This window comes from Paroedura picta, chromosome 2 (genome assembly GCF_049243985.1).
Source record: "Paroedura picta isolate Pp20150507F chromosome 2, Ppicta_v3.0, whole genome shotgun sequence".
NCBI lineage: Eukaryota > Metazoa > Chordata > Lepidosauria > Squamata > Gekkonidae > Paroedura > Paroedura picta.
The window spans coordinates 164,919,863-164,944,592 of record NC_135370.1 but is presented as its reverse complement, the minus strand read 5'-3'; the positions used below and the strand labels follow the sequence as shown (position 1 = coordinate 164,944,592).

General features: G+C 47.3%; 1 protein-coding gene across 8 annotated transcripts in view; it reads left to right on the top strand.

The window, feature by feature from the left end:
- Positions 1-460: 460 nt before the first annotated feature.
- Positions 461-24,730, top strand: part of BCL11B (BCL11 transcription factor B) — a 178,816-nt gene continuing 154,546 nt past the window's right edge. For 2 of the 8 annotated variants that reach the window (XM_077323630.1, XM_077323628.1), the window contains exons 1-2: positions 461-2,292; positions 20,819-21,187. In XM_077323630.1, coding sequence (XP_077179745.1) covers positions 2,235-2,292; positions 20,819-21,187 — 427 coding nt within the window. In that variant the 5' untranslated portion in view covers positions 461-2,234. Of the gene's footprint in view, positions 2,293-20,818; positions 21,188-24,730 lie in introns of those variants that run through there. The other 6 variants (XM_077323635.1, XM_077323633.1, XM_077323627.1 and 3 more) reach the window with 5 other exon arrangements.

The following is a 24,730-nucleotide window of genomic DNA, read 5'->3' as shown; positions in this document are numbered from 1 at the left end:
GATCGAGAGGGATGATTGCCGGGCGCTATTGAAGCCGGAGCGAAAGTGTACAGATCTTTGATAACCTTCCCGGAAAGATCGCTCCTGTCGCGTTTCTTCGCCAGAACTCGTGCCCAGGGGGCTTCTCCCGCCCCCTCCCCATTTCGAAAAGAAACTTTATCGCGAAAGCAGCCCCTTTAGGTTTACCCCCCCCCTCCGCCCCAACCTGGCCCCATATCGATTTGCCCGGGTCCCACCGGTAGCAGCGCATTTAGGACAACCCCCCCCCGCCCCGATTGTCCCAGGGATCCGTATCCACACGACGTGGCTAGGCGCATGAGAAAAAGGGTGGGGAGGGGGGAGAGAAAGCGAGAGTGTACGTCTTTGTGGCTCCCCCTGCAATCGCGATTCAGATTAAGGAAAGGGAGAGAGCGAACGAGAGACGGGCACGGGGGGGGGAGTTTGGAAGAGACGAGAAATCGCTCTTCCCCCGCGCAGATATTTGTGTGCCTGTGCAAACGCCTGGAAATGCACCACGAAGGTATTTGTGCCGCCGCCGCCGCGTGCAGGGAAGCGACCGGGAGAGCTCAGCGCCAGCGCCTAATTGTCAAAAGGGGGCAGCGAATGGATCCCCGCGACGCCGAGAGCCGCCCGGGAGACCTCGGACCAGGTGGATCGCGAGCGAGCAGGGGCAGATGGATCCCGCGTCTCCTGGGCGGCCACCTCGGCGTCCCCGGGTTGAGTCGCTCTTACCCCCCCTCCAACTCTTCCCCCCCCCCTCTTCCCTGCCTTCCTGGCGCCAGCCCGCCCGGCTGAACCAAACCCGCTTACCTTCCCTCCCGCGCCACCCCCACCCCCATCCCCACGACGTCCTTCCAGTGGGCGGGGTAAGGGGTGCCCTCCCCTCCAAGACCTTTCCCGGGATGGGTGTCCCCCCTCCCCCTTTCCCGCCTCGCTTTCTGGCCTCCCCCTCCCCTTTCTGAATCCTGGTTAATTTCATTTTGGCTGCCTTTCAGCAGCAGGCAGCCCGGGCGAAGCAGTCGGAGGCGCGCGTGTGCAGGGAGTGTGCTGGAGGTCCCCCCCCTTTTTTTCTTTTCCTCCCCCCCCCTTCTTCTTCGTCTTCTTGTTCTCTTGCCGGGTACAATGTTAAAAAGCCACCGCTAGTCGCCCCCAGTGCTCCTACTCTCTAGGTCTTTTTTGTCTCTAGTGCAGATTAAACGTCACGTCCGCACTTGAACTTGAATTTTTATCCCATTGTACGGAGGCAGCCCCAGCCATAGAGAGACAGAGCGCTCCCAGGGAACCAGGGCTCCGCCATCTTCACACTGCAATATATCTCCTAGTAATAGCCAGCGCTCGCCCAGAAGCACTGGCGGGGGGGGGGGAGTGCTTCTTTGCTCAAGCAAGAGACCCTGTGCCAAGCGGAGTGGGGGGCAGCCTGTGGCAAAGTGGGGGGCGAGCAAAGCCAAGCAAAAAAAAATTATATATAGGTAAGGGGGGAGGGAAAAAACAGCAAAAACAGCAACAACAAAAAAAAGCAACCAATCCAGTGGCACTTGAACTGGCGATGAGGAGACACAGTTTGGGCTACCCCTAAATAATCCAAGTCACCCAGCAAAGGGTAATTTTTTTTCCTCTGCGTTCTTTTCTCTCTGCGTGGGGCAAATCCCATTCCCCCCCCCCTTTACTTTTGGACAAGCGCTTGTGTGTTATAATCCAATTTTTTTTTAAAGAACCCTCCTGGTGGAAGAAGGGCACTTTTGCTTTTTTTCTTTTAAACTCTTTTTTCTTCTTTTTTTTTTTTTTGCTAAACACTTTGGAAAAAATAAGTGTCCGTGCGTGGTGGAGGGGGAAGGAGGGAAACCACTCTCCTCTCCTGAAGTTGAAGAAAAAGACCTGGAAGCGGCGGAAAGAGGAAGAAAAAGAGAAAGAGAGAGAGACAGTTGGGCGAAAATAAAAGCAGCCCCCCCTTCTCCTCCTGCGACGATGATTTTTAATTGAAGGCAGAATCTCCTCTCGAACTACGCAAAGGAGGGGGGCGAAAGAACAGCAAAGAGTTTCTTCTGTTTTTGCAAGTTCTTCCTTTTCTTTTCTTTTTTGCAAGACCAGCCAAGAAGAAGAAAAAATAAAAGAAGAAGAGGAGGAAGAAGAAGAAGGAGGAGGAGGCGAGGAAGAAGATCGCTCCCCCCTCCTCCAGCCTCACCCCCCGAGCCGAGTCCAGCTCTCCGGGCGATGACCAAGTAAATGCCAGGGCAATGTCCCGTCGCAAGCAGGGGAACCCGCAGCACTTGTCGCAAAGGGAAATTATCACGCGTAAGTTGCAACTCTTCCACCAGCCGCCTCGGAAGGGACACTGTCTGGAGGGGCGGGCGGGGAGAGAGCCGGGGGTCGCGTGTGCAAGTGACCGGGAGAGGTGGCGTGGCCGGCGGGGGTCCGAGAGGAAGGGTCTCTCCGAGTTAGAAAGAAGGGAGGGAGGGAGGGTGCCGGTGGGTGTGTGAGGCTGGCTGGCTGGCTGGCAGGACGGTGGGGGGAGAGAGAGAGAGAGAGGGAGAGAGGCGAGGAGGAGAGTGGGGGGAGCGAGAAGGGGGTGGCGGTGGGGGGAAAATGCAAAGTTTCGAGGCGAATTTCTGCAGGCAGGCGTTGGAGGGAGCGGAGGACGCGGCGAAGCCGGTTTGCAAAGAGAGGGGCGTCGGGAGGCAGGGAGGGAGAGCGAGGCAGAGGCTGGCAGCCTGGCAGGGGCGGCTGGTTGCAAAAGGCCGGTCCAAAGTTGGCCGGCGCAAGGGAGCCGAGGAGCGGCGGCGGCGGCACAAGTAGCCGCCGCCGCCGCCGCCGGGGAGAGAAAGGTGGCTGGAGGTGGGAGCCTAATGGGAACCACATGGAGAAAGGACGGCTGGGCCGGGCGGGAGCGGCGAGGCCGGAGCGGGGAGGCCGAGGAGGCGTGGGGCGCGCTGGAGGCGCACGGACTGGGGGGGGGAGCGCTTGTGTGCGGCTGGAGCAGCGATGCAGCGGCCGAGCCTCCCCCTCCCCCTGGCTGTCCAGCAGGGACCGCGGGCTGGGAGGTCCAGGCGCAGGTAGCCGGCCAGGCTGCAGCTTCCTCCTTTCCCACGACCCCCGCGGTCCTCGCATCTGGCCGGGGATGCCGAGCAGTGCGGGTCTCCCCCTCCCCGAGGAAGCGTGCCGGGGGCTCTTGCAGAGCCACGGAGCCCCCTCGGGCGCGGCCGGAGAGCGCGCGCGCTTGGCGAAGCCGCCCCAGGGCTGGCCGGCCTCGGGGTCCCGCGGATGGGGCGCTGGGGCGGCCGGAGAGCAGGGCGAGCCCCGCGGGAGAGGCCGAGCCGAAGAGCCGCCGAGTTTTTTTTATTGGGGGGGGGACAGCCGGGTCGGAGCAGGCAGTTTGCAGGAGTTGCCGGTCCCTTTCGCGGAGCCTCCTGCCGCTGCGGCCGGAGGTGCGGATCAAAGCGGAGGCGCGACCCTTCGCCCCTCGCCCGGGCAATGGGGGGAGACCGTCCCCCGCCGCAATGCCCTCGAGGCGGCACGAAGAAGGGCTGCAGGTCGCTGGACCGCGTCGCTTCCGAAGGGGGCGAGGGAGGGAAAAAACCCTAGCGGGGGGGGGGTTGATTAAAACAGAGAAAACATCCGAGGTGGGGATGGTCAAGATTGGAGAGTTTGAACGGGAGGGGGGGGGGAGAAGCTAAAAGGCATCGCCAGCCCGAGGAGACCCCCGCAAAACGCCAGAGAGAACACCCCCAGCCCTTTATTAATTTATTTTGCAAAGCTGCCCTCGCGCCTGGAGCTGGAGGGGCCGAGGCAGGAGGGGGCAGAGGGAGAGAGACACAGAGAGAAGGGGGCCGAATCGGCGAGGCTGTGCGGAAGAAATCCTGCTGTATATATATATATTTTAAATTAAATTAATACTTCTATATGGAGAAGAAGTGTCTCAAAAGCACCCCTCCTCCCAAAAAAACCTAACAGCCATCTGCCAGCAGCCTTTGGTGACAGCTCTCTCTCTCTCTCCTTCTTGGCCTTTGTTACAGCTGATAAAAATGTATGTTTTTTTTTAAAGAAAGGATCCATCGGAATTATATTGATGGGGGAAGGCAGGCGCTCCACGCGGGTTGGGGGAGGTTGGCTTGTGACTGTTCCTCTGCCCCCCCCTTCCTGGCCACTTCATTGTTATTTCTTTTTTCTCTCCTCCTTTCTTCCCTTCTTATCTCCCCCCCCCCCTTATTGACCATCACGGGCACCAATGGAGATGCCTTGGGTAGCTGGCTTTTTAATTGATTTGGAGCAGCCGCTTTGGAATCAGGGCTGCTCCTGAGGCCAGCCGAAGAAAGTGGATTAAAAACCCGTTTGAAAACAAACATCTTTCGGGGCTTCCCCGCAGTAAATGTTCACTTAGAAAAGCCAGCCGGTTTGGAAAAGATCTCGCCTTTCGGGGAGGGATGTGTGTTGTTCAGTAAACCCAGAGCCTTTCCTCTGGTCCTTGTTGCTTCTTCCCTGCTTCCCTTGGCAAAGGGGAGTTTGGCTTTGGAGAGGATGGGGCGATGGGGGGGGGGAGAGGAAATAAAGGGGGGGGGAGGCTCTTTAGTGATGAGACTGGTAGGCAGAGGCACACTTGCAAATTTGGGTTCACTTAGGCTGGGACTGGCCAGGTGGGGCTGTTGATCATGGGGAAACGAGAGAGCAGAGGATGAGATATGGGGTAACCCCCCAGGGACGAGGGTGTTGGGTGTGAGGGAAGGGGTACCCCATGGATCTACGCAACTCTCTCGATAGGGTGGCTGGCACAGTTAGGGCTGGCTGGTTTGTGGGGTGTCTCCCCTCAGTTTCTCCCATTCCTCTTTCTATTGGGGAGAGATGTACAAGAGGGCACCCCCTTGAACAGTGGTTGGGGGGAAAAGGGGGAATCTCTAAAAGGGTGCGTGGGGCGTCAGATGGGGCTACCATGTGCTTGTGCCTGGCAAAACCATCCAGAGATACCGAATATCCAGGTTTGAATGGGAAGAAATCTGGGAGAGAGGCTTCTCCACCGGGCAAGGAGTGATAAATTATCTACAGAGGAGTCCGTTTGAGCAAAAAGGAAAAAAAAGGAAGGAAGCAGAGAGACAACCCCCCCCCCCAGAAGTTTTTTCCAGGAGAAGCACAAAGCTGAAGGATCCCCATAAATATGAAATGGGAAATCTCCTGTCATTCACCACATTACACCCATCCACCTTTCTTCCCCCCACCCCCTTTGAATGAATTTGCTGTTGTTTTCTTTCCTGAGATCTTCAAGCACCTTGCATGCTTCATTGTATGAGGCACTTGCCAGGAGAAATCGCCTGGTCTTTCAGGGTACGTGGTTAAGTGGCATGGGGGCACAGGGAGGCGAATTGGTGCCATTCTTTAAAGAAAAACCCTCAATTGGTGTGGATTGGAATTCAAGGCTCTGTGGGGGGGGTGTGTGCTGAAAAGAGGCCTGATCCTGAAGGGGTCACAAGCAAAAAGGGGGGAAGGCTGACCCTGTGCATGAGTGCTCAGAAGTAAGTCTCACTACATTCACTGAGATTTCCTCCCTCATAAGCAACATAGAATTTCAGGCTTGAGGGTACAATCCAGATTTAGTTCAGATTGACAGAGGATGTTTTTTTTTTTTGTTACGGTCTCTCTGGGATGCTTTCTGATTTTACAGTAGGCTTTAAAAATGTAATGGCTTACATTTCATGGAGCAGACCTCTGGCTTCTGCAGCTTCCACCCCCCCCCCCTTGAATCAAGCCCTGTTTGTGATAGACGAGAAGCTGATGAATGAGCACACTTAAATTTGCCTCCCGCGATGAGTTGCTGTGGAAAATACAGCGAAATTATGTAACGTTGAGAAAGCGAGAATGAAATCTTGTGTGTGAAGAACAGACCTAGATCTTTAGGGCCTTGCTGGGTGAAAGAAGGTAATGTTGGTTTGATTTCCACCACAGGTTTTATTTTACTTTTTAGTTTCACCATTTGGCCTTTCCAGCTAGAAAGGAAAGGGAGGATTGAGCACGGCTGCTGCATTTTAAGAGTAAAAGGATGTCTTTGAATGGAGTCAAACCCTTCTCAGTTGGCCAAATCACCTTCATTCATAAAAAGAGGCTGGAGTCCACCTGAAGAAACTTCGTGGGGAGGGAGCCATTGAGAAAACCAATAGACATTCTCCAGCGACCCCCCACCTCCCTGCAATCAAACCCAAATCCGCACACAACAGGTTATAAGCTAGGATTCCTGAATTGCCTCTGTCGATCCACCATGTGTTCTGATAATCAGGATAGTGAGAATCCATCTCTCTTTACATAACATCCATGCATCTTTCAGAAGGGCGATTGTTTGCCAGGGAGAGGCAAGTTGAGGAGACGAAAAGACATAGCTCCAATAGATAGATAGGTTCTGTTACTGAATGTAAATGTGTCAAGAATGGGGAACTTGTTTTGGGGAAGCTACCTGCCAGGGTATGCAGCAGGTGTTGTACCGTGGCTCAGGAAAGCACTAAGAAAGCACTAAGAAAAGGTTGCATTCTGTACGGGAGCATGCTCTGACTAAGCCAGGGGCATAGATTTCTTAGCTTAACGTTGCAGGATTAAACCTGGATCTGTGCCCTCCCCCACCTTCTGTCTTAACCTTCCTTCCCCCTTGTTGGGCACTTCGGAGCTTTCAGCCCACTCTAAAAACGCTTGTTTTGAGTTGATTTGCTCAGGATAAGAGAAACAGCTTTGCTTTTTTCTGTGGTAGGCAAACAGAGGAGCATATTTTGTCAAGCTTGCCGAAGCATTTTAGTAAGCATGGCTTAAAAAGCTTTCTTCTCCCCCCCCTCCTTTTTCGGGAGGGGGGAGTTGTTTTGTTTTGCAACGTGGTCGTGCTTTAATGGCAAGCCTTGGCAGGAGCCTGTGTCGTGCGTCGAGAGTGGATTGGAGGGCTGTTGTCGAACAAAGGACCGTCTTGTAGGGCAGGCAAGAAGAATGATGATAGGAATGAACGTGGTCCAGGTAGAGGAGGCCGAATTTGAGGTAGCGGCGGCTGGCTCCGTTGAACCTGACACCTATCCTGTCTCCCTTATCAGAACAGAATGAGCTGGGAGCTTGTCCTGTTGGCTGAAAACATTTTGCACAATGCTTTTCTCCCCCCCCCCAAAAGAAAACGTTTCCTGTCTTCGGTGCCCTGTGCCCCCTTGTTTGTTGATGCCAGCTACTTTCCAAAATAAACTTTGCAGGCTTTCAGCTGAATTGCAAGTCATGCTTGTGCCTTGTGGCGCCTCCAGTGGCTCTCTGTGACGGCTAGGGGGCGCTCATAGCCTGTCTCATAGACGAGGTGGGTTACCCAGCACCCATGAGGAGGGGAAATAAGCTAGGTAGAACCCGGTCAGTTTCCATTGCTGCAAAATGTTTTTTTTTTGTGTGTGTGTTTTTTTTTAAAAGGTGTAAAGTTGTGGTATTGATTTTCATGCTGAGATCTATATGCTACAAGATGAGAGAGATTGCAAGTTAGATAAATCTATTTTCTAAGCAAATTATGACTGATTAAGCGGCATCGGCAAGATAGATGCCTTTAATTAAAATTAGTTTTTAACGGTGTTTCTTGACTGTCGATGGCTTCTGTTTGCTTTCTCATTTCGGAGTCTCTCTGTTGCTGTGAGCACAGAGTAGCTGGTGCCTAAATAAAAAAAGGCAGATGCATACGATCTTTAATTTGCCTCTTTCCCAGGCTTTGCCTGCAAGATTTCTTAAAGTGGAAGATATAAAATAGCGATATTGTGAACCGGAAAAAAAAAGGCCAGCCAATCCAAACCCTTAACAAATATGTAGATGCACCCCCCCCCCTCTCCATTTTGAGTGGATATTTCTTTATACATGCCCATCTTGTTACCCACCCTGAACATCCAGGAAGGGTGGGATATAAAAGCAAAGATTTATTTATTTATTTATCAGCAACGCATGTTGCAAGCAGTAGAAATGTTTGTGATGAAACGGCTTCCTTCAAAGCCTATGCATTAACTGTTGAGTTGTCATAATCGCTGCGCCTGGAGATTTTGCTACATGTGTGAATTTCACTGTTGCTCAATTCAAATATAATCCATAGTAACGAATATCTATAAATATCATCACCAGATTTTTCAAAGTTCGCATGCAAATCGACACACACACACACACACACACACACAATTTTTTTGCTATGGTTTCATATTTAGATGAGCATACGGCAAGAAATAAAAATAGGTGTCGGATGAGTCGGAGAAGTAAATGTACGCAGCTTTTTTAGAGTACATGATAAGGGTACGCACATATAGCCGCTCTTTGCTATGAAGGTCAGAAATTTCACGTGATGCATTCGAAACCGATTTGGGGCCAGTGGTCTTTCTTTAATCCTTGTGCAAGTCTAGAATCGTAACCGAACATAGACGTTCTCTCCTAGAAAAGAAATGGACATCTGTCTATGTGCAAAAAGTTACAGATAAAAATCAAATCTCTAAATAGTGTCACTGCTTCCTAGTCGTGAAGCCTAGAATCGAACGGGCTCTCTAGAGAAGGGCCTGTTTCTATGGGAGCCAGGAGCAAATGTTTATAAAGGACTTCGTCGCTGTGAACTCTTCTCCCGATGTTCACGGTTTAGGGCATAGGCTGGGGGTGGATGTTCTTCCCTGACAGGGTAGAGGGCTGCACTGGAACTTGAAAGAGAAATAAATGAGGTCAGGAAAAAAGAGAGAGAGAGAGAGGAGGCCTGTCACTCAATATAAGGAACAACTTCACTCTCAACTAGACCGAGCCTGCAATTTATCTGATGATTCCTCTTCCTTGTTCAGTCTTCGTGTCCAGAGGGTGGGCAGCTGGCTGGACAAACTGGAAGGATGAACCAGTCTGAAGTTTAGAATACTCACTTTCCTCTCCTGCAACCTTAGGCCACTAGTTTGCTTTGATCCGTTCATGTGAAAACTAGACACGCACATCTACAGTGTTTTTTCTTGGTAAAATAATCATAACAATAAGGTGAGGGTATTCAAATAGGAGGTTGCACTAATTTCCAACAATTCCCCTCTTGGGACTTGAGAGATACTGCCCCCTCCCCCCCCCCCGGGCCTGGATTCAGAACTAGAGAGGAACACCCCCCAAAAGCCCTGCCTATCTGTATAGACTCCCATGCAAACATTTGTATGCATCCTAAATAAATAAAACTAGCACCTAATTATCAAGAAAGAATCATTCTGCATTTCAGATAGCATTCGTGTATACAAAATGGATCTCCGTTTTCTTTCTGGAATGCTGTGTGTGTCCCCCCCTTATGACTTGGAGAGTCCGATTGTGGTTTTGAGACACTGACCTTTCTTTTTTTCTTTTAAAATTGCTTTTCTGGTTGCAATTAAAGAGGCAAATCAGACTCGAAAAATAAAAATGGACATCTGGGGGGTGGGGGTGGGGAGAGAACATCTTCATGATGACACATCTTAGAGTCCAGAGAGGCCAAAATAGTTGTCATCGTAACCAAATTCAAAGACCAGTGGATGCAAGTTCTCATTCTCTGGTTGTATGGTTTCCATATCTTTCTGTAGGCCCCTCCTAGGGTAACTTCCCTGGTGGACACATTCCGGGGGGCGGGGGGCAGACCTACATTCACTTATGTGGGTCTAGCTAGGACTTTGGTGGGAGTTAAGTACATGGGAACATGAAAAGTACGGGTATGCTTATCTGTATCTTTGTAACAAAACCAGAGTGGAGGGGAGGGAAAAAAACCCTCAGAATTCAGAGTGGGCACCTTACTGATAAATGTGCGATTTATCCAGCGGTGGTTATAGTAACACCTTCTTCCTTTCTCTCTGTGTCTTTACTTCCATCAAATGTCCTCATGCGCTCCCTAAACATTCTTTCTCTTCCATTAGCTTTAAAAATATATATATTTTAATGTGAGGGAAGGAAATCGAACCAATGACACATAGTAAAGTTGCAGTTTCTCAGTGTCATTGGTTCGATTTCCTTCCCTCCCATTAAAATAATAATTTTTAATTTTTTTTGGGGGGGGGTCTTTAGAAACGGGGCATTTTTCCTTCTCTTCTCTCCCTCCCCTCATTTGCTTCTACCAGGGAATATATATTTAAATGTCTAAATCTGCCTCTGCACCAGTAATGGGGGGGGACGGGACGGGACGGGTGGTGGCAGTTGTAGCAGCAGTGTGCAGAGATACCATCATTTTCTGGCACAAGTGACACCAGATTGGGGAGTTGATTAATGATATGGCATTCCGAGGCTTGGATATGGCTTGGGGTTTTATAAAACGGTTTTGCGTATGCCAGACCTCCGTGCAAAGATTCCATTTCCTTGTTAGATGAAGGAGCTAATGATTTGGGTCCTGGGGAGGGGGGGGAGCACCGAGACGGCTTTTCTTGGGGTGCAGGATGATGTGTGTTTGTGTGCGTGTGGCAGTGTGTGAGACGATGCAGAAGAGATGAATACAGAGGGGCTTGAATGTAGGAAGTCACCTTTTGCAGCGCTGGAATGAGCCGGCATAATCTATTGAGTGGTGGAACACTCAGGGCTTTCCGTGGGACTTGAAAAACAGCCCAGGAGAATTGAGGTGTGAGGAACAACGGTGATTTACAACCTCCCTGAATCCCGCTTTTGAGACAGACATTTGACAAAATGGGTCCACCTGTGCTTCCATCCACAGTGAGAAACGAAATGCATTTATTGTTCTCATTTGAATTTCTTAGAGGGTCCCCCCCTTCCCCGTATATTGTTGAGAATCTGTAATCCATACGCAACCTGTTTTAGCACCACACAGACATTCCTCTCACTTTATGCATATTCCTCCTCCTGTTAGAGCATCTATCCTCCCTCCTTTCTCTATTTGGGTTTAACTAAAACAAATGTATTCATACAGGAACAAAGGGAGATTTTGTATCGCATCATCTGAATCCCGTATTTATCTGTGAAGATTTACGGCTTTCGTGGTCTATATGAGAACCTATACATTTTAGTTTTTCTGTCGCCATAAATCTTTTCCCCTCTTCCTTTTCTTTCTCTCCCCGACCCCCCCCCCCCCGCTAAGCACCTAGTTCATTTCGCAAAATGTACATCACTCTTGTTCCGTTTACACTGCATGTTCTATAGATTGTGATTTAAATAAGAGCAGAGACAAGTGTCAGGCGGGAGATCCAGGGAGCCAGAGCTGGAGTAATCTTGGGTTAATCAGAGGCCGCAGTAGACTAACTCCTCAGAGCTAAGCCCACCACTTGGTCTCCTGGACTTTCAATGTTGTTCTAAAACATTCATAGAATCATAGAGTTGGAAGGGGCCATGCAGGCCATCTAGTCCAACCCCCTGCTCAACGCAGGATCAGCCCAAAGCATCCTAAAGCAATTTTAATTTTAATCCTAATTCATTTTGGCGCACGGTGGGTAATTTTTTAAAACTTCCTGTTCGCATATTTTACTTCGTCTTAATTTCCCCCCCCCCAGGTTATTTTTCTGCCTTTTGAAACATTTATCTTACATTCAGTTGTGTGAGGGGATGAGGGTCTCCACCCCAAGATTGAGGCCTGTTCTTCAGAAAGGTGTTAGATTTGCAGGTTTGCAGAGGAGTGCTGGAATGTGCAATTCTCTGCAAATGCTTTCTATCGAAAGACGAAGGCAGTCCCTTCAAAAAAAAAAAAAAAGCTGGTTGGTCCATAGGCTTTCTTTAGTAATTAGAAGTCATTAACATCTGAAGCCTGATCTTTGCAAAGCAGCTTAGTCTCAAAGCAGGGACTGTGCCAGAATTATTGCCTGCCTTAATGTGTAGCCACCTCAAAAGCGAGAAATGGTCGGCACCTGCATGGCATAACATCCGTGGGCAAGACCCAGAGGATACATAAGGGATGGAGACCTAACTACTGCCTCCCTTCCGTACTGCTGGACCGTTTTCACACATGACACTGAGACATGCATTTGAGTCTCTCTCTTTCTTGCTCAGATTAGGGCCACATGTGAACGAAGGCTGAAATGTTGAAGTGAACTGTGATGGTGCTTTTGCACCAGTGTCTGCGTTGTGTCCATTGTTACCACCTTTAGCCTGCACAAGAGTAGGCAGTGCTGAAATAGGTGTCTGCCCGTTGTCAATAATTTGTCAGGTGATTTATTTGTTAATTTTTTTTCTTCTACAACTTCTTTCCTGTTGTCCAGGGAAAGATTCTTGTTTGCCGCTAGTGACTGAGTGGCTGATTTTAAGCAGTTGAAGATTCTTGCATGAAACAAAATGCTCTTTGAACTCCTCTCTGCCTGACGGTCTGGTCTTCAGGAGTCTCCTGAAACACCTGTTCTCTTCCGCACATGGTTTACCACGGTTGGCATGAAGCGATTTTGAGCATTGCATCTTAGCCTGGTTTTGCATAACCCTGTTAGTGGGTGACATTTCTGTTTTTCTTTTCGATTTATGGAAATTGGCCCTATCGGCAGATTATAATGTTTAATAAACCAACTAGAGAACCCCCCCAAACCAAAACCCAACATCTGGGGGACATAACCCGGGTGGGGAGACACATACTGTATTGTGACGTTCAGACTTAAAATCTTTCAATGTTGATACTTTCCAGTCTGAGACGAATTTTCAAGCTGAATATTGGTACAGGTGGGGCAGTTGATGGATCAGAGCTTTCCATGATCAGTGTCGTGATACCTTCAGAATGGTCACTACTCGACTGGTAACTTAGGCTCAGCAGCGTTATTCTAAAGAGATTTGACGGTGGTGGGAGCGAGGCCTCTTCTGGTGGAAGGCACCATTAGAGAAAGACTCGGCAGTGTCTTCCCTCCTCCCTCAGAGAGTGTCAGAGTAAAACTTTTCAACAGAGGGCTTTTAGTCTCTTTGCATTACCGAAATGGAGAATTCTCGGCATATCATCTGGGAGATCCTGGGTGTACCGGGAGACCCTTGCGTAGGGCAGAGCGGGAAACCGTCTAATATACCTTTTGAAGTTAGGATTTCCCTGTAGAGGGGTGCAGCTGGCAACTGCTGCATGATTCATCAGTTCATCATTACAAAACGCAGTCAGATCCTGTTAATCTGCAGCCGGCTCATCTGGGTCTGTGAAGAGATTTACATGGTAACCAACCTTATAGTACCCATGGCGATGGCAGCACATAACTGTAGCAGCAGCCGTCTTATCAGCGCCTGGCCTCTTGCATGCTTTTGATGCCACGCAGAACTTGGACCTTGGTGAGGAAGCTGCAAAACATTGCCCCTCCCCAAAAAACAACAATGCATTGTCTTGATCCATTCCTTAAAAAAAATTACCCCCCCCCCTTCCCGTACCATGTTCCTAGTGACATGGTTAGAAACGGGAGGAAAGAGAACTTGTTTTTCCCCATTTAAAATTCTACCACACTGATATAGCTTGAATGTTTAAACCTAAACTCGACCTGGGTACAGATGTCACAATTTATAGGGATGCACCAAAATGTGAAAGCAATGAACACGTGCATCGTACAGGTATGTTTGCCACGGACCTGCGATCAGCTGTAGCTGCCTGTTGAGTGCTTGCTTGGAGGCACAGGCCGGTTTTCTCTTGTGTTGTATTTGAAATGCTCCCCAGGAGCTTAATTCAAAGCCTGTAGAAGCCAGAGGAATATTTCCATTGCTATCCAAGCTGGTGGCCCCTTTAAGCCCGTGTGTTCCCTGCGAAAGAGATCAAAACTGTGCCAAGAGAACAAAATTTGGGTATTGTGGCAGCTTGCCTTGACCTGGATGGCTCAGGCCAGCCCAGTCTTGTCAGAGTTCACCGAGGAAGTCCACTGCTGCTATGCAAAGTTAGGCAACAACAAATCGCCCCTGAATGTGTCTTCTTTTGAAAAACCTATGGGGCCACCATAAGTGGCTGCAACTTGATGGTACTTTCCACCTTCAGCGCCTTAAAGACCAGCAGGATTGTCCAGAGCAGGGGTAGTCAAACTGCGGCCCTCCAGATGTCCACGGACTACAATTCCCTACAATTCACTGGACAGGTCCAGTGAAGAATAGTCTTAGGCAGGGGTAGTCAAACTGCGGCCCTCCAGATGTCCATGGGCTACAATTCCCTACAATTCACTGGACAGGTCCAGTGAAGAATAGGCAGGAGTAGTCAAACTGCGGCCCTCCAGATGTCCATGGACTACAATTCCCAGAAGCCCCTGCCAGCGAATGCCACTTACTAAGATCCTTGTCCTCTTACCTCACCCTAATTATAACCATGTTGCCACCCTTGCCAGTTTTTGCAGCCTGTGATGAAGAATGCTGTGATGATTAACCTTTTGAACTGCATACTCTTTGAATCCATTGCGACAGAAAGCAGACTCTTAATACTTCCTTGCGCAAGAGGTGGCCGCAGAGTTTGTCAGGAATTATTGTAGGGAAGAGGGAGGCTTTGTCGACAGGGTCCGGAGCCCTAGTCCAATAGGAAGGCTACCCAGATTTCCTTCAGGACCACTCCTTTGCTATCAGACTGGGCCATAGGTGGTCCAAGATCTTTTGAAAGTATATGATTTTCAATTAGTTTTTCAAAATAATAGAACCTGCACAGTGGAGATGTTTCCTGTTTCTCTGTCCGTGAATATAAGGATGGCATGTAGGATCTCATAGGTCAAGGACCCCCACCCATAGGGAATTTTCCCTTGAAGGTCCCTGGGGAATATAAATGCACAGTATACTTGACTTTAGTTGACACTGGGAAGCCAAAGCAAGCTGTCTATAAATTTGTGAAGGAAAAACTGAAGTAGGTCCTCCTTCAGACATGATCATAGTTTTAAAGCTTGCTGCTACCTTTGAATTTGTGCTCATAGCCCAGAGAAGTTAGAGTTATTCCTAGTCAGGTTACCAGGTTGGAAATTGTAGTGAGCTTTGTGTATTCATCCCCAAACTTGATATCTTGATTTCAGCGTCGACTTATCTTTTTGGGCACAGATCATTGAGTGCCGCTTTTTTCATATGACCCTGCCGGTTTTTGTGTTCTTCGGGCTGTAGTTGAAAACAAGAGGACATACTGTATGTCCCAGGTTCAGTTTTTGGCCTTGGGTTAAAAGGATCTCTAGCAAATGTTGGGAAAAGACCTTATTCTGCCTGATACCCTTGTTATACAGAGTAGACAATCATGTAATGAAAGGACAAATGGACTCAGCCATTATGCTTCATACTCTCTTAGATAATTTTGTGTCTGTATCTGAAAGCATCGTTTTTCAGTGGCTTGACTGAAGGAATACAAAAGGGTTAACTAATGGGAATTTGGGTATAAGGGCGCAAGTATTTACCTACGTGCAAGTATACTCCTCCCCATAGATGGATCTCCTTTTTTTTTATAAGTCCAGGTGACTTGTTGATGTGGAGATCCACCTTTGAGAACCATCAAAGAGCGATACCAACAAAGTCTGAGCAGGTTCTGTGACTACCGAAAATTTTTTGCTACAGACACCATGTACTTATAACTTAATTCGTCAGCCTGTTTTTTTAAAGGGGTAATTAAACTTTTTCAAAATTAAAATAACTAACAAAAAAAAACCTTCTTTGTGGAAGGGGCAATCTTTAGGAAGCAGCCGTTACCATTTGAGGAGTTTTTGCACGGGGAGAAAATGTAAAATTGATTTTGTCAAATGTGAAGACTGCCAAAGAATGAAAAGGAGACCAGATGTTATTTTTTTAAAAAGCCATTGCAGACTGCTTGGGTGGGGGCAGAGGGGGAGGAGAGGATTCCATATGAATGGGCACGGGCAGACTTAACTAATTAGGATCAAATACGAGGGAGACCATCGTGGTACGAGATGCCAAGCTGGGTAGATACAGGGAGGGGGAAAAGCTACTGGAGAGCTAAAGAATTCTCGACTCCTGAACTGTCTTCCGAAATACGGAAGGCACTTTTTCTTTTTTAGTTTTAAAAAAAGTTTATACATATAATCCTTCCGAGGCTACTTAAATGATTACTTAGAGAAATGAAAATTTGGAACAATTCAGTCGCTGACAAGTGAAGGAGATTTCGGTGTTTCCACACAGAGAGGGTCTAGAAGCTTAGCAAGGGTTTTTTTTTTTATCGGGGTTTCTTTTTGTGCTCGTTCTACCCCCCTCTGAATTTCTTTCCCTGTACAGAAAAATAATTCTGTCGTTTAAAAAAAAAGGATTTAAAAAATAACCCCGAAACTATCAATATATATGCTGTAATCAAGCCACTGTAATTTGATATGCATATCTAACTGCAAGGCAGGGTGGGATGGTTACGGGAACTTGCTAAGAGGCCTTTTTGGATTTCTTTGTCCCCTCCCCCTGGCTCCTCCGGGCTCTCAGCTGTGTTCCTTGCCTGTACCTTGGCTCAGTTCAGCTATATTGCTGACTCTACTTGTAGTTCCATACCTTACTTATCTCTTCTAGTATGCGTGTGTTTTAATATTTTGACAGTCTGCTTCCACCTAAAAGGGATTCTTTTCGAGAATCTGTGCGCACGATGTCTAAGGGAGTCTTTTCACGGCGCTCTGGTATTTTTTTTTCTCCCTTTCCCTTTTGGCTCTAAAATTATGTATATGTAATTGGTAATTAAAGGTGCAAGCTCTCTTCAATATAAACAGCATTGCTCAATGTTAGATCATTAAAGGGAACAGAAGCACTAAATAATTACCTTTTGCATTGTGACAAACCGTTCGCACAGAAATCCACTCACTTCCCGCTCAGCGCCAGGGTTATGATTACATTTTCACGATGGCAAAGCGTCTTTTCATAAAATAAATTGGTAAATTAATTACGTCACATTGTCTACCGACTGCTTTTAAAGTAAACTTAGAGGAAGGGACCGGGGGGGGGGAGTAATTAATGGGTTTCTCACACCGTGCATTATGCCTGGAGTTGAGTTACCTAGTGGATTAATTTGGCTGCAAGCAAGTGCAGCAAACTCAAAAGCCTTTGTATAAGTGTGTCTTCTATTCTGTAGGTTCGTACACCTCTGTGGATTGTAAGGGGCGATGGCGTGGGCCGTAATGTGAACCGCTGTGAATGTAACAAGTGCCAAGATCTGATACTTCACATACATTCATACAGACATATATATATATATATATATGTGTGTGTGTGTGTGTGTAATGCATATGCTTAGTGGGCAGTGAGGCAGATTATGATATGTATGATTCATGTGCTAATTAACAATTTCTTTCGGAAAGGAAAGCTGGATATGTTTCGACCTCTAACCATTTTCTCTGGCTGGAACTGTGAAATTGGCCTCCCAGTCAGATAGGAGCTTTCTCTCTTTAAAAATAATGCCGTTCTTTTTAAATATTAGGGCCAAATCCCTGTGTTCTCTTCAGCAGTGGCAGTGCAGAATTATGACAAGCAATTCGCTTTGTCCCGCTGCTTTTAGGTCTCCAGGAAATTTGGAAACGAATCACCCATGCCAGTGTTTCCATGTGTTGCTTTTTCGCCCCACAGAGCTTTGCTGTTCCCTTCTCCTGATAAAACTTTGGTGCCTTGTGTCTTCTATTTACATGCTGTTAGTTCTCTGTGTATTGATCAAGCCAAAGAATTTTTTTTTAAATACATGTATTTATTTGAAATAAAATCCTGCCAGCAATGGAATCCTGCCTTACTGAAGACGGAAGGTTTTTTTTCAATTATACTGTGGTGGAAATAATAAACCCCCCCACCCAAAGTTAATCGCATGGCGTTCTGTGAATAAGCTGTATATGTTATGTGGAGCTGAGCTTTCCCAAATTACTGTTTACACAGATTGACCAGAGGAAACATATAGAAATTTTGGGGGTCCCTTCAGACCCTGTAGGTAAATGGGGTTCTGCCTAACTTTTAAATCTTGCAAAAACCTGTTGACAGTTTTGATCTCAAAATTAACAGTGTTGCTAGCAGTGCATCTCAAGATAATTTGACGTGACTAAGAAATGCAGGCCGTCATCTCTATGTTGCGTTGAATTCAGTTGGACTTATTCCTCCCCTTAAAATATGCACAGGGTCGGGCTGTAGGTTTGCCAAATGAAATTGGGCTTAATTCCATTTGTTTGAAATGTTTAGCTTGCAATATTGTTTGCATTTTTGTTAATTTTTTGCTTTCGGTTGATTAAATGGGGTTGCTCATTTCAGCTGTTTCTTCAAAGTTAACTTCTTCCAGAGCCATCAGGGTAGCCTGCAGACTAACTGAAAATAAAATCCAAGAAAGGCTGCCTGAGAGACTGCCGCTGTTTTGGGTTCAGCAGATACTGTGGGGGAAAAGACGACTGTGTGACACAGCAGAACTGCTGCCTAATAGAAAAATCCTTAGTAACTGCCAATAGCTGCTGTTACACTTGAAAGATACCTGCAGTCCTACAGCTTGACTTCCTCATGTTTACATGGAAGTAAGCTCCGCTGATTTCAATGGGACAAACTCTGTAGATGTATTTCCTTGAAAATCACAATTATGCGCAGAACTGAAAATTTAGGCTGCAATCTGGACCGAAGTTAGCACCTTAAACATTCATTTTTGCATCGCAGTCTAGAGAATGGAATCCAATGGCAAAACAGGTTTTTGCCATTGGATGAGGTTCTTGGATATGCATAATTGTCCTGTGTGTGTGAGTGTGGTAACCCTGACCTACAGCGACCCGTGCAGCTTCTCCCCGTAAAAGTCGCTGTATGTAATGTACCAATAAAATACCAGTGATATGCATATTATACGGCCGTGTAATGCAGCTTTGTGCTTGTAATATTTAAAAAAACAGCTGATATATTTGGACTGTCTAGAGCCCATCAGAGTTTGATTGATATATTTTCATCCTGGCTGTCAGCTGAGAAAATACTCAGGTTAGCTGGGTGAGAAGCTGCTTCTCCTGAGGTACACTTTGAAATGGCCACTGTTTGCTGCCCATGGAGAGTGGGCAGGTATTTTTCTTGGTCATCCAGACGGTAGGACTGCTGGTTCAGCCAGGCTTATCTTTGTGTTCGTGTATATGTAGTCTGAGGGGAAAGGAGGGATAAAAAATAATTTCTCTTCCCACCCAAGGTGTATCCAGCCACACCTCTTACCTGTCCGGAGATTGCTCACCCTGGCAACTGGGTACGGGCTCTTTCCTGAAGCTGACCCGGCACTGAGAGTCTAGCTCTAGGAGACTTTCCCTCCACCTTCCCACAACACAGGTTCATCTGCATAGACCAGGGGTAGTCAAACTGCGGCCCTCCAGATGTCCATGGACTACAATTCCCAGAAGCCCCTGCCAGCGAATGCTGGCAGGGGCTCCTGGGAATTGTAGTCCATGGACATCTGGAGGGCCGCAGTTTGACTACCCGTGGCATAGACAGTAGTGGTGAATGATTCTGTCCCTGGGAGGAAAGGCTGTCCCGGACAGCCACAAAACCATTGTGGGATTTTCTGCTCGAGCTGGAAGTTCAGACCGAACTGCCTTTTGAATGTGGCCTGCATGTCCAGTGAGTTGAGGCCTAAATAGAACAGCAGCCTGCCTTGAAGTTGAAAATAGACAGGATTTATTTAGCTGCAGAGAAGCCTGTGGCCTGTATTGTTCATCGAGGCCTACGTAGATGACTGTCCTGTGCAGAGGTGGCCTTTCCCGCTCAGATCCTTTGGGTAGGGATGCCTCTGGAATTATAGTTCATCTCCAGGTGACAGAGATCAGTTCCCCTGGACAAAATGGCTGCTTTTTTTGGGGGGGGACGACGACTCCATAGCATTATACTCCACTGAGGTAACTCCCTGCCCCAAATTCTTCCTGCTCCCGGCTCAACCCCCAAAGTCTCCAGGTATTTCCCAACCCAGAGCAACCGTAATTTTGGGATTGGTAAGCAAGAGGGAAGAGCCTCTTGTGGCGCAGAGTGGTAAGGCAGCTGTCTGAAAGCTTTGCCCATGAGGCTGGGAGTTCAATCCCAGCAGCCGGCTCAAGGTTGACTCAGCCTTCCATCCTTCCGAGGTCGGTGAAATGAGGACCCAGCTTGCTGCTGGGGGGTAAACGGTAATGACTGGGGAAGGCACTGGCAAACCACCCCGTATTGAGTCTGCCATGAAAACGCTAGAGGGCGTCACCCCAAGGGTCAGACATGACTCGGTGCTTGCACAGGGGATGCCTTTACCTTTACCTTTAAGCAAGAGGGAAAGACAACAGAAGCAGGAAGATGGGACAAATTATAAAGGATAATAGGTGGAACAAGACTTAACACTGCAGACCTTATCAGAGTTAATGCCCCTCTAAATTCATTGATTTCAGTTGCTTTAGAAAGATGGAACTCTGTGTTGGATTGTGCTGTCAGCTTTAAAAGGGAGAAAAACGGTGTTGCAAAATGACTTGTTTAGAAGACTTGTTCCAGGGATACCCCAGGTGGTTTCTGCACTAGAGATTTCTAGTGCAAAAGGCATTTTAAATTCCTCATGTTTTCCCCCACAACACTCCTATCAGTGTTATTTCCATTTCATAGATAAAGGAAGCATGTGAGATTTGGGTAGGGATCGCTCAGTTAGGGTCCATGGCTCTGAACTGTTAGGCCTTGAACCTGTGTATTTTCCTCTCCCCTATCGCCTACCGGTTACAGTTCTCAAGGCACAAATAACAGGTCTTTACTTCTTACGTATGCATTGCTGTGGGGTAGATGGAAGGTTCAGACAGGAAAGCCACATCAGATCTACCTGTTTTGTTTTGCAGACAGGCTTGGGTTGCAAAATGTATTTAAATCATTTGTGGAGACGGAGGGAGGGGAACAGAGTACAGATATTATCAGATATTTTTTTAGAAAAATAAAAATCCTGTTATCATTCAGGTCATTCCGATCTTGAAATAAAAATGGCTCTCAATTCTTCTCCCTGTTTTTTTCTCTCTCCTTTCTCCTCCCCACCCCTCCCCCCCACCCCTCACCTGTTCTTCTGCTTACCCACCTAAAGCAGAGGCTGACCATGTGGAAGCGGCCATCAGCCACGAGGAAGAGAGCCTAGTGCTCGGGGAGCCACTCGGCCTTGGCATCGCGGTGGGCGGAGCAGACCCCGACTTATTAACCTGTGGACAGTGTCAGATGAACTTCCCCCTGGGAGACATCTTGGTTTTTATAGAGCACAAGAAGAAGCAGTGCAACGGCACGGGTGGCATCTGCTATGAGAAGAACCTGGATAAGAGCAGTCCTCCCCCTTCGTCGCGCGCCGAGCTCAGGAAAGTGTCAGAGCCAGTGGAAATCGGGATCCAAGTCACACCCGATGAAGAAGACCATCTTCTCACGCCTACAAAAGGAATTTGCCCCAAGCAGGAGAACCTTGCAGGTACAGAGTGTTTTGTGTTGTCAACTGCCGGGATGGCCCATCTGTCTGTCTGTCTGCGTCTGTCTGTCTGTCTGTCTATCAATCTGTCTCCTCTTTTTCTTCCAAAAGCTGGAAAGACACTTCTTAAAACACAGACCTTCATTAGTAGCTGCTAGTGGTGATGGGGAATCACGTGGCTGAAACTTGAGGGAGCTGTGAGGAAATCTCTTGCTTTGTAGGCCTCAGTTGAGTCCCTTCTGTGGAAGGGTTAGGAGGCTTTGTAGATCCAACGGTTTTGAGGGAAACCACCAGAGTATGGACACATCCAGTTTCATCAGCTGGTTCTAGTGCCTCTATTTTGCCAGCGTGATGCTATTCTGGGAGGACAAAATTTTGCAGAACAAGACCCCCCCCTCCCCTCCAACACAAACAATGGCCTTTCCCCTGGATGAAGAGGCTGCTTATCCTGTAATTATTCTGTGATGCGACCCGCCTAGATGGTTCATTCTGCCTTAGCTTCCTATTGATGTCTGTCAGGTGTGTGAGCAGACATGGACCGTTATAGTCTGGACTGCAAAAAGTCTCAAACTCCTGACTCTTCACTTTCGAACCTAGCATTTGCAGGCAAATCATAGGACCAGATGGGAACATGGGCCAAATTTTCTTCTTTGAATTACCTAACCATAGAGCTCCTGGGGAAGGAACACTGTTTCCTTTTCCTTCTCTTGGGTCCATTCCGTACACATAGGATAATGCACTTTCAATGTACTTTGGCAGCTGGATTTTCCTGTGTGGAACAGGAAAATCTACTTTGAAAGTGCATTCAACGTGCATTATCTGTTGTGTGCAGAATAGGCCTAGGCCTTAGCCAAAAGATGTGATAGAAGTGGTTGAGGCAACTTTTCTCACAGACGGATCATCGCTCAGGTTTTCCCCTCAGGGTAAAAGCCAGCTCACAGTGCCGAAGCAGACTCATGTCTGGATTAGGTAAGAAGATGAATCTTACCCAAATCTTGAGGTATCTCATCTTGACCCTTAATTTAGATACCTTTCCTTGGTCTACAAGATAACAGCAAGGGAGATAAAGCAAACAAAAATCTTGCATACAGCAATCGGATGGAAGTGTGGTTAGTTTCAGTGGGAGTAAGCCTAGGAAAGGAAGAAGTGAAAAGAATGTGTAGAGACCACAAAAGTAAAACAGGTTCAGCTTTTCTCCGTGTGAATTTTAGGTGATGTTGTTCTCCTGAAGGACCTAGGGATCTAAGAAAGGATTCTTGGCACCTTCAGGGATCACTTATTCCTAAATCGGTTTTCAAAACAGGTTTAGATTTGTATTGTAGGTAGAGCAATACAAAACTGAACTGGGAGACTTTTAAGAGATGCGTAGCTCATCCTGCTTGGACCCAGTTGCTCTCACTAGGAATGTAAGAAGAGTCCTGCCAAATCTGACCAGGGGTCCATTTAGTTCAACAACAACCAATCAGTTGCTCTGGAAGGCCAACGAGCCAAGGCCTTCTAGCACTGATATTCAAAGGTTTACTGCCTCTGAACATGGAGGCTCTCCTTAGTAACCATGGCTAGTAGCTATTGATGGACCGCTTCTCCATGGATCTGCTCAGTTCTGTTTTTTAAAACTTAGATACTCCTGGCTGTCTTTACATCCCCTGGGAGTGAATTCCACAACATAATTACGTATTGAATAAAAGACATTTTCCTTTTGTCTGCCAATGAGGGGCAAATGCAGTTCTGATAACTTCTGTGACCCAGAATGTTCTTAAATATAGAGTGAGAAAAGGAGGTCACCATAGAAATGTTTCACTTTTATAAAGCAGTTTCTGCGAGAGCAGAGGGGGGGGGGAAGGCAGGCAAGCATGCCACTCCGAGGCCAGCCTTTGACAAGTAGACTATGTTTTAATTCCCAAAGCTCTCGGACATCTTGGCGAGATTGGATGTGTAGGTTAAGACTGCCCAGGGGCAACGTTCAGTGTGTATAGCCAGCACTTACACGTCAGTTCATCAGTGGCCTCATTACAGGGGCATGACGGAAGGGGACTGTATGCCTCTGGATGAGCCACTCTGAGGAAACCTTCTTGCTTTAAACATTGACTTTTGAGGACATCAGCATTTGTAGGAAGTCGCTGGTTGAAAAGAGAGAGTTGGCTGTACAGGAGTCCCCAACCTTCATGAGCCAGTGGCAACTTCTGGAATGGTGAGAAAAAGCAGTAGGTGTCACCAAGACATGGCTGCCGTGGGAAATAGGAGCCGGTCAAAAAATGGGTGCCAGAGGGGACAGTTATGTTCCAAGGAAGTTCCAAGCCAAATGTTAATCTGATGCGGGAAGCTATTTTCCAGGGGTTTCTCCCTGCAGACCCAAAGATGATACTTCCTGGGTTTTTCTACAGCACATTGTGCTCCATTGAGGTGAGGACTATCAGTTGCTTTGGGAAGAGGTGTTTTTAGGAGGAATCAACTGGGTACCACAAAACACATTGATGGGTACCATGCTGCCCATGGATACCCGCTTGGGCATCACTGTGCTTGCTCCCCAAAGTTAAGGTCTAAGAGTGTAACTCCTTATCTCATCTGCCTCTTCCGATTTTCTCATTACATCCACACCTTTCAGCCACTCCATGTTCAGACACAAGCAAATAGAAATAAATTGCCAAAGAAAGCATCATGCACAATTATATTCTATATTCTGTATATTCTGAGTGCAGAATTTGGAGTTCAGTTGTTCAGAATTTGGATTACTCTGTTCTCCTTTGCTGCAACATGTTTCTTCCACATGTGTCCTTTTGGGACGACTCTTGTGGATGAGATACTCCCAGTGAAAAATGTTTTATTGGGCAGAAAAACCCACATAATTTTTGTTGGGAAAGCCTGTGAGAAGCACACATTGATTCCTTGCTGTTCTCTGCATGCAGATCTTTCCACAGAAGATCCAGATGGATCTCCAAGACGAAAGTACTTGAACTGAGTAAGGCATTAGGTTGGAACCTGGCATACTTTTTGTATAATCAGCGTGGCTGTTCCTGCTTTGGACACAAATTGTTCACGTTATTATAATTTGATTGAAAAGAAAAAGTGGATAGTGGGTTTGGGGGTATGCTTTTTAAAAGAAGACCTTTGGTATATGTGGAGATGGAAGTTTTAGCATTAGACTTAGAACACTGACTTGTCCGTAGTTGCTATCATGAAGTCCATGAAATAATAAAACATATCTTAAGTAGAAGTTTCACAGGCACATTTTCCTTTTCCAAATGAATTTTTGCTGTCATCTCTTGATGGTGATTCAATGTATCATGGTCTTATGAATGGCTCACCATGTGGTTTCATCAGTACCTGGTGCAAATTTTTGCAGGCATTGCAGGTTATTTGCTGAGCCATTCACCAAGCTCCATTTGAGGATTTTCACAGCTCTATGGCTTATAAAAAATTCCTGCCATGGGATAAGTGGTTGTGTGCATCTGTCCTTTTGCTACCATCTTAGAATCCTAAGGCATCAGACAAAAGTTGTTACATCAGTTGCAGGGTTATTATGGTTGTGTAATTACTTTGGGGACT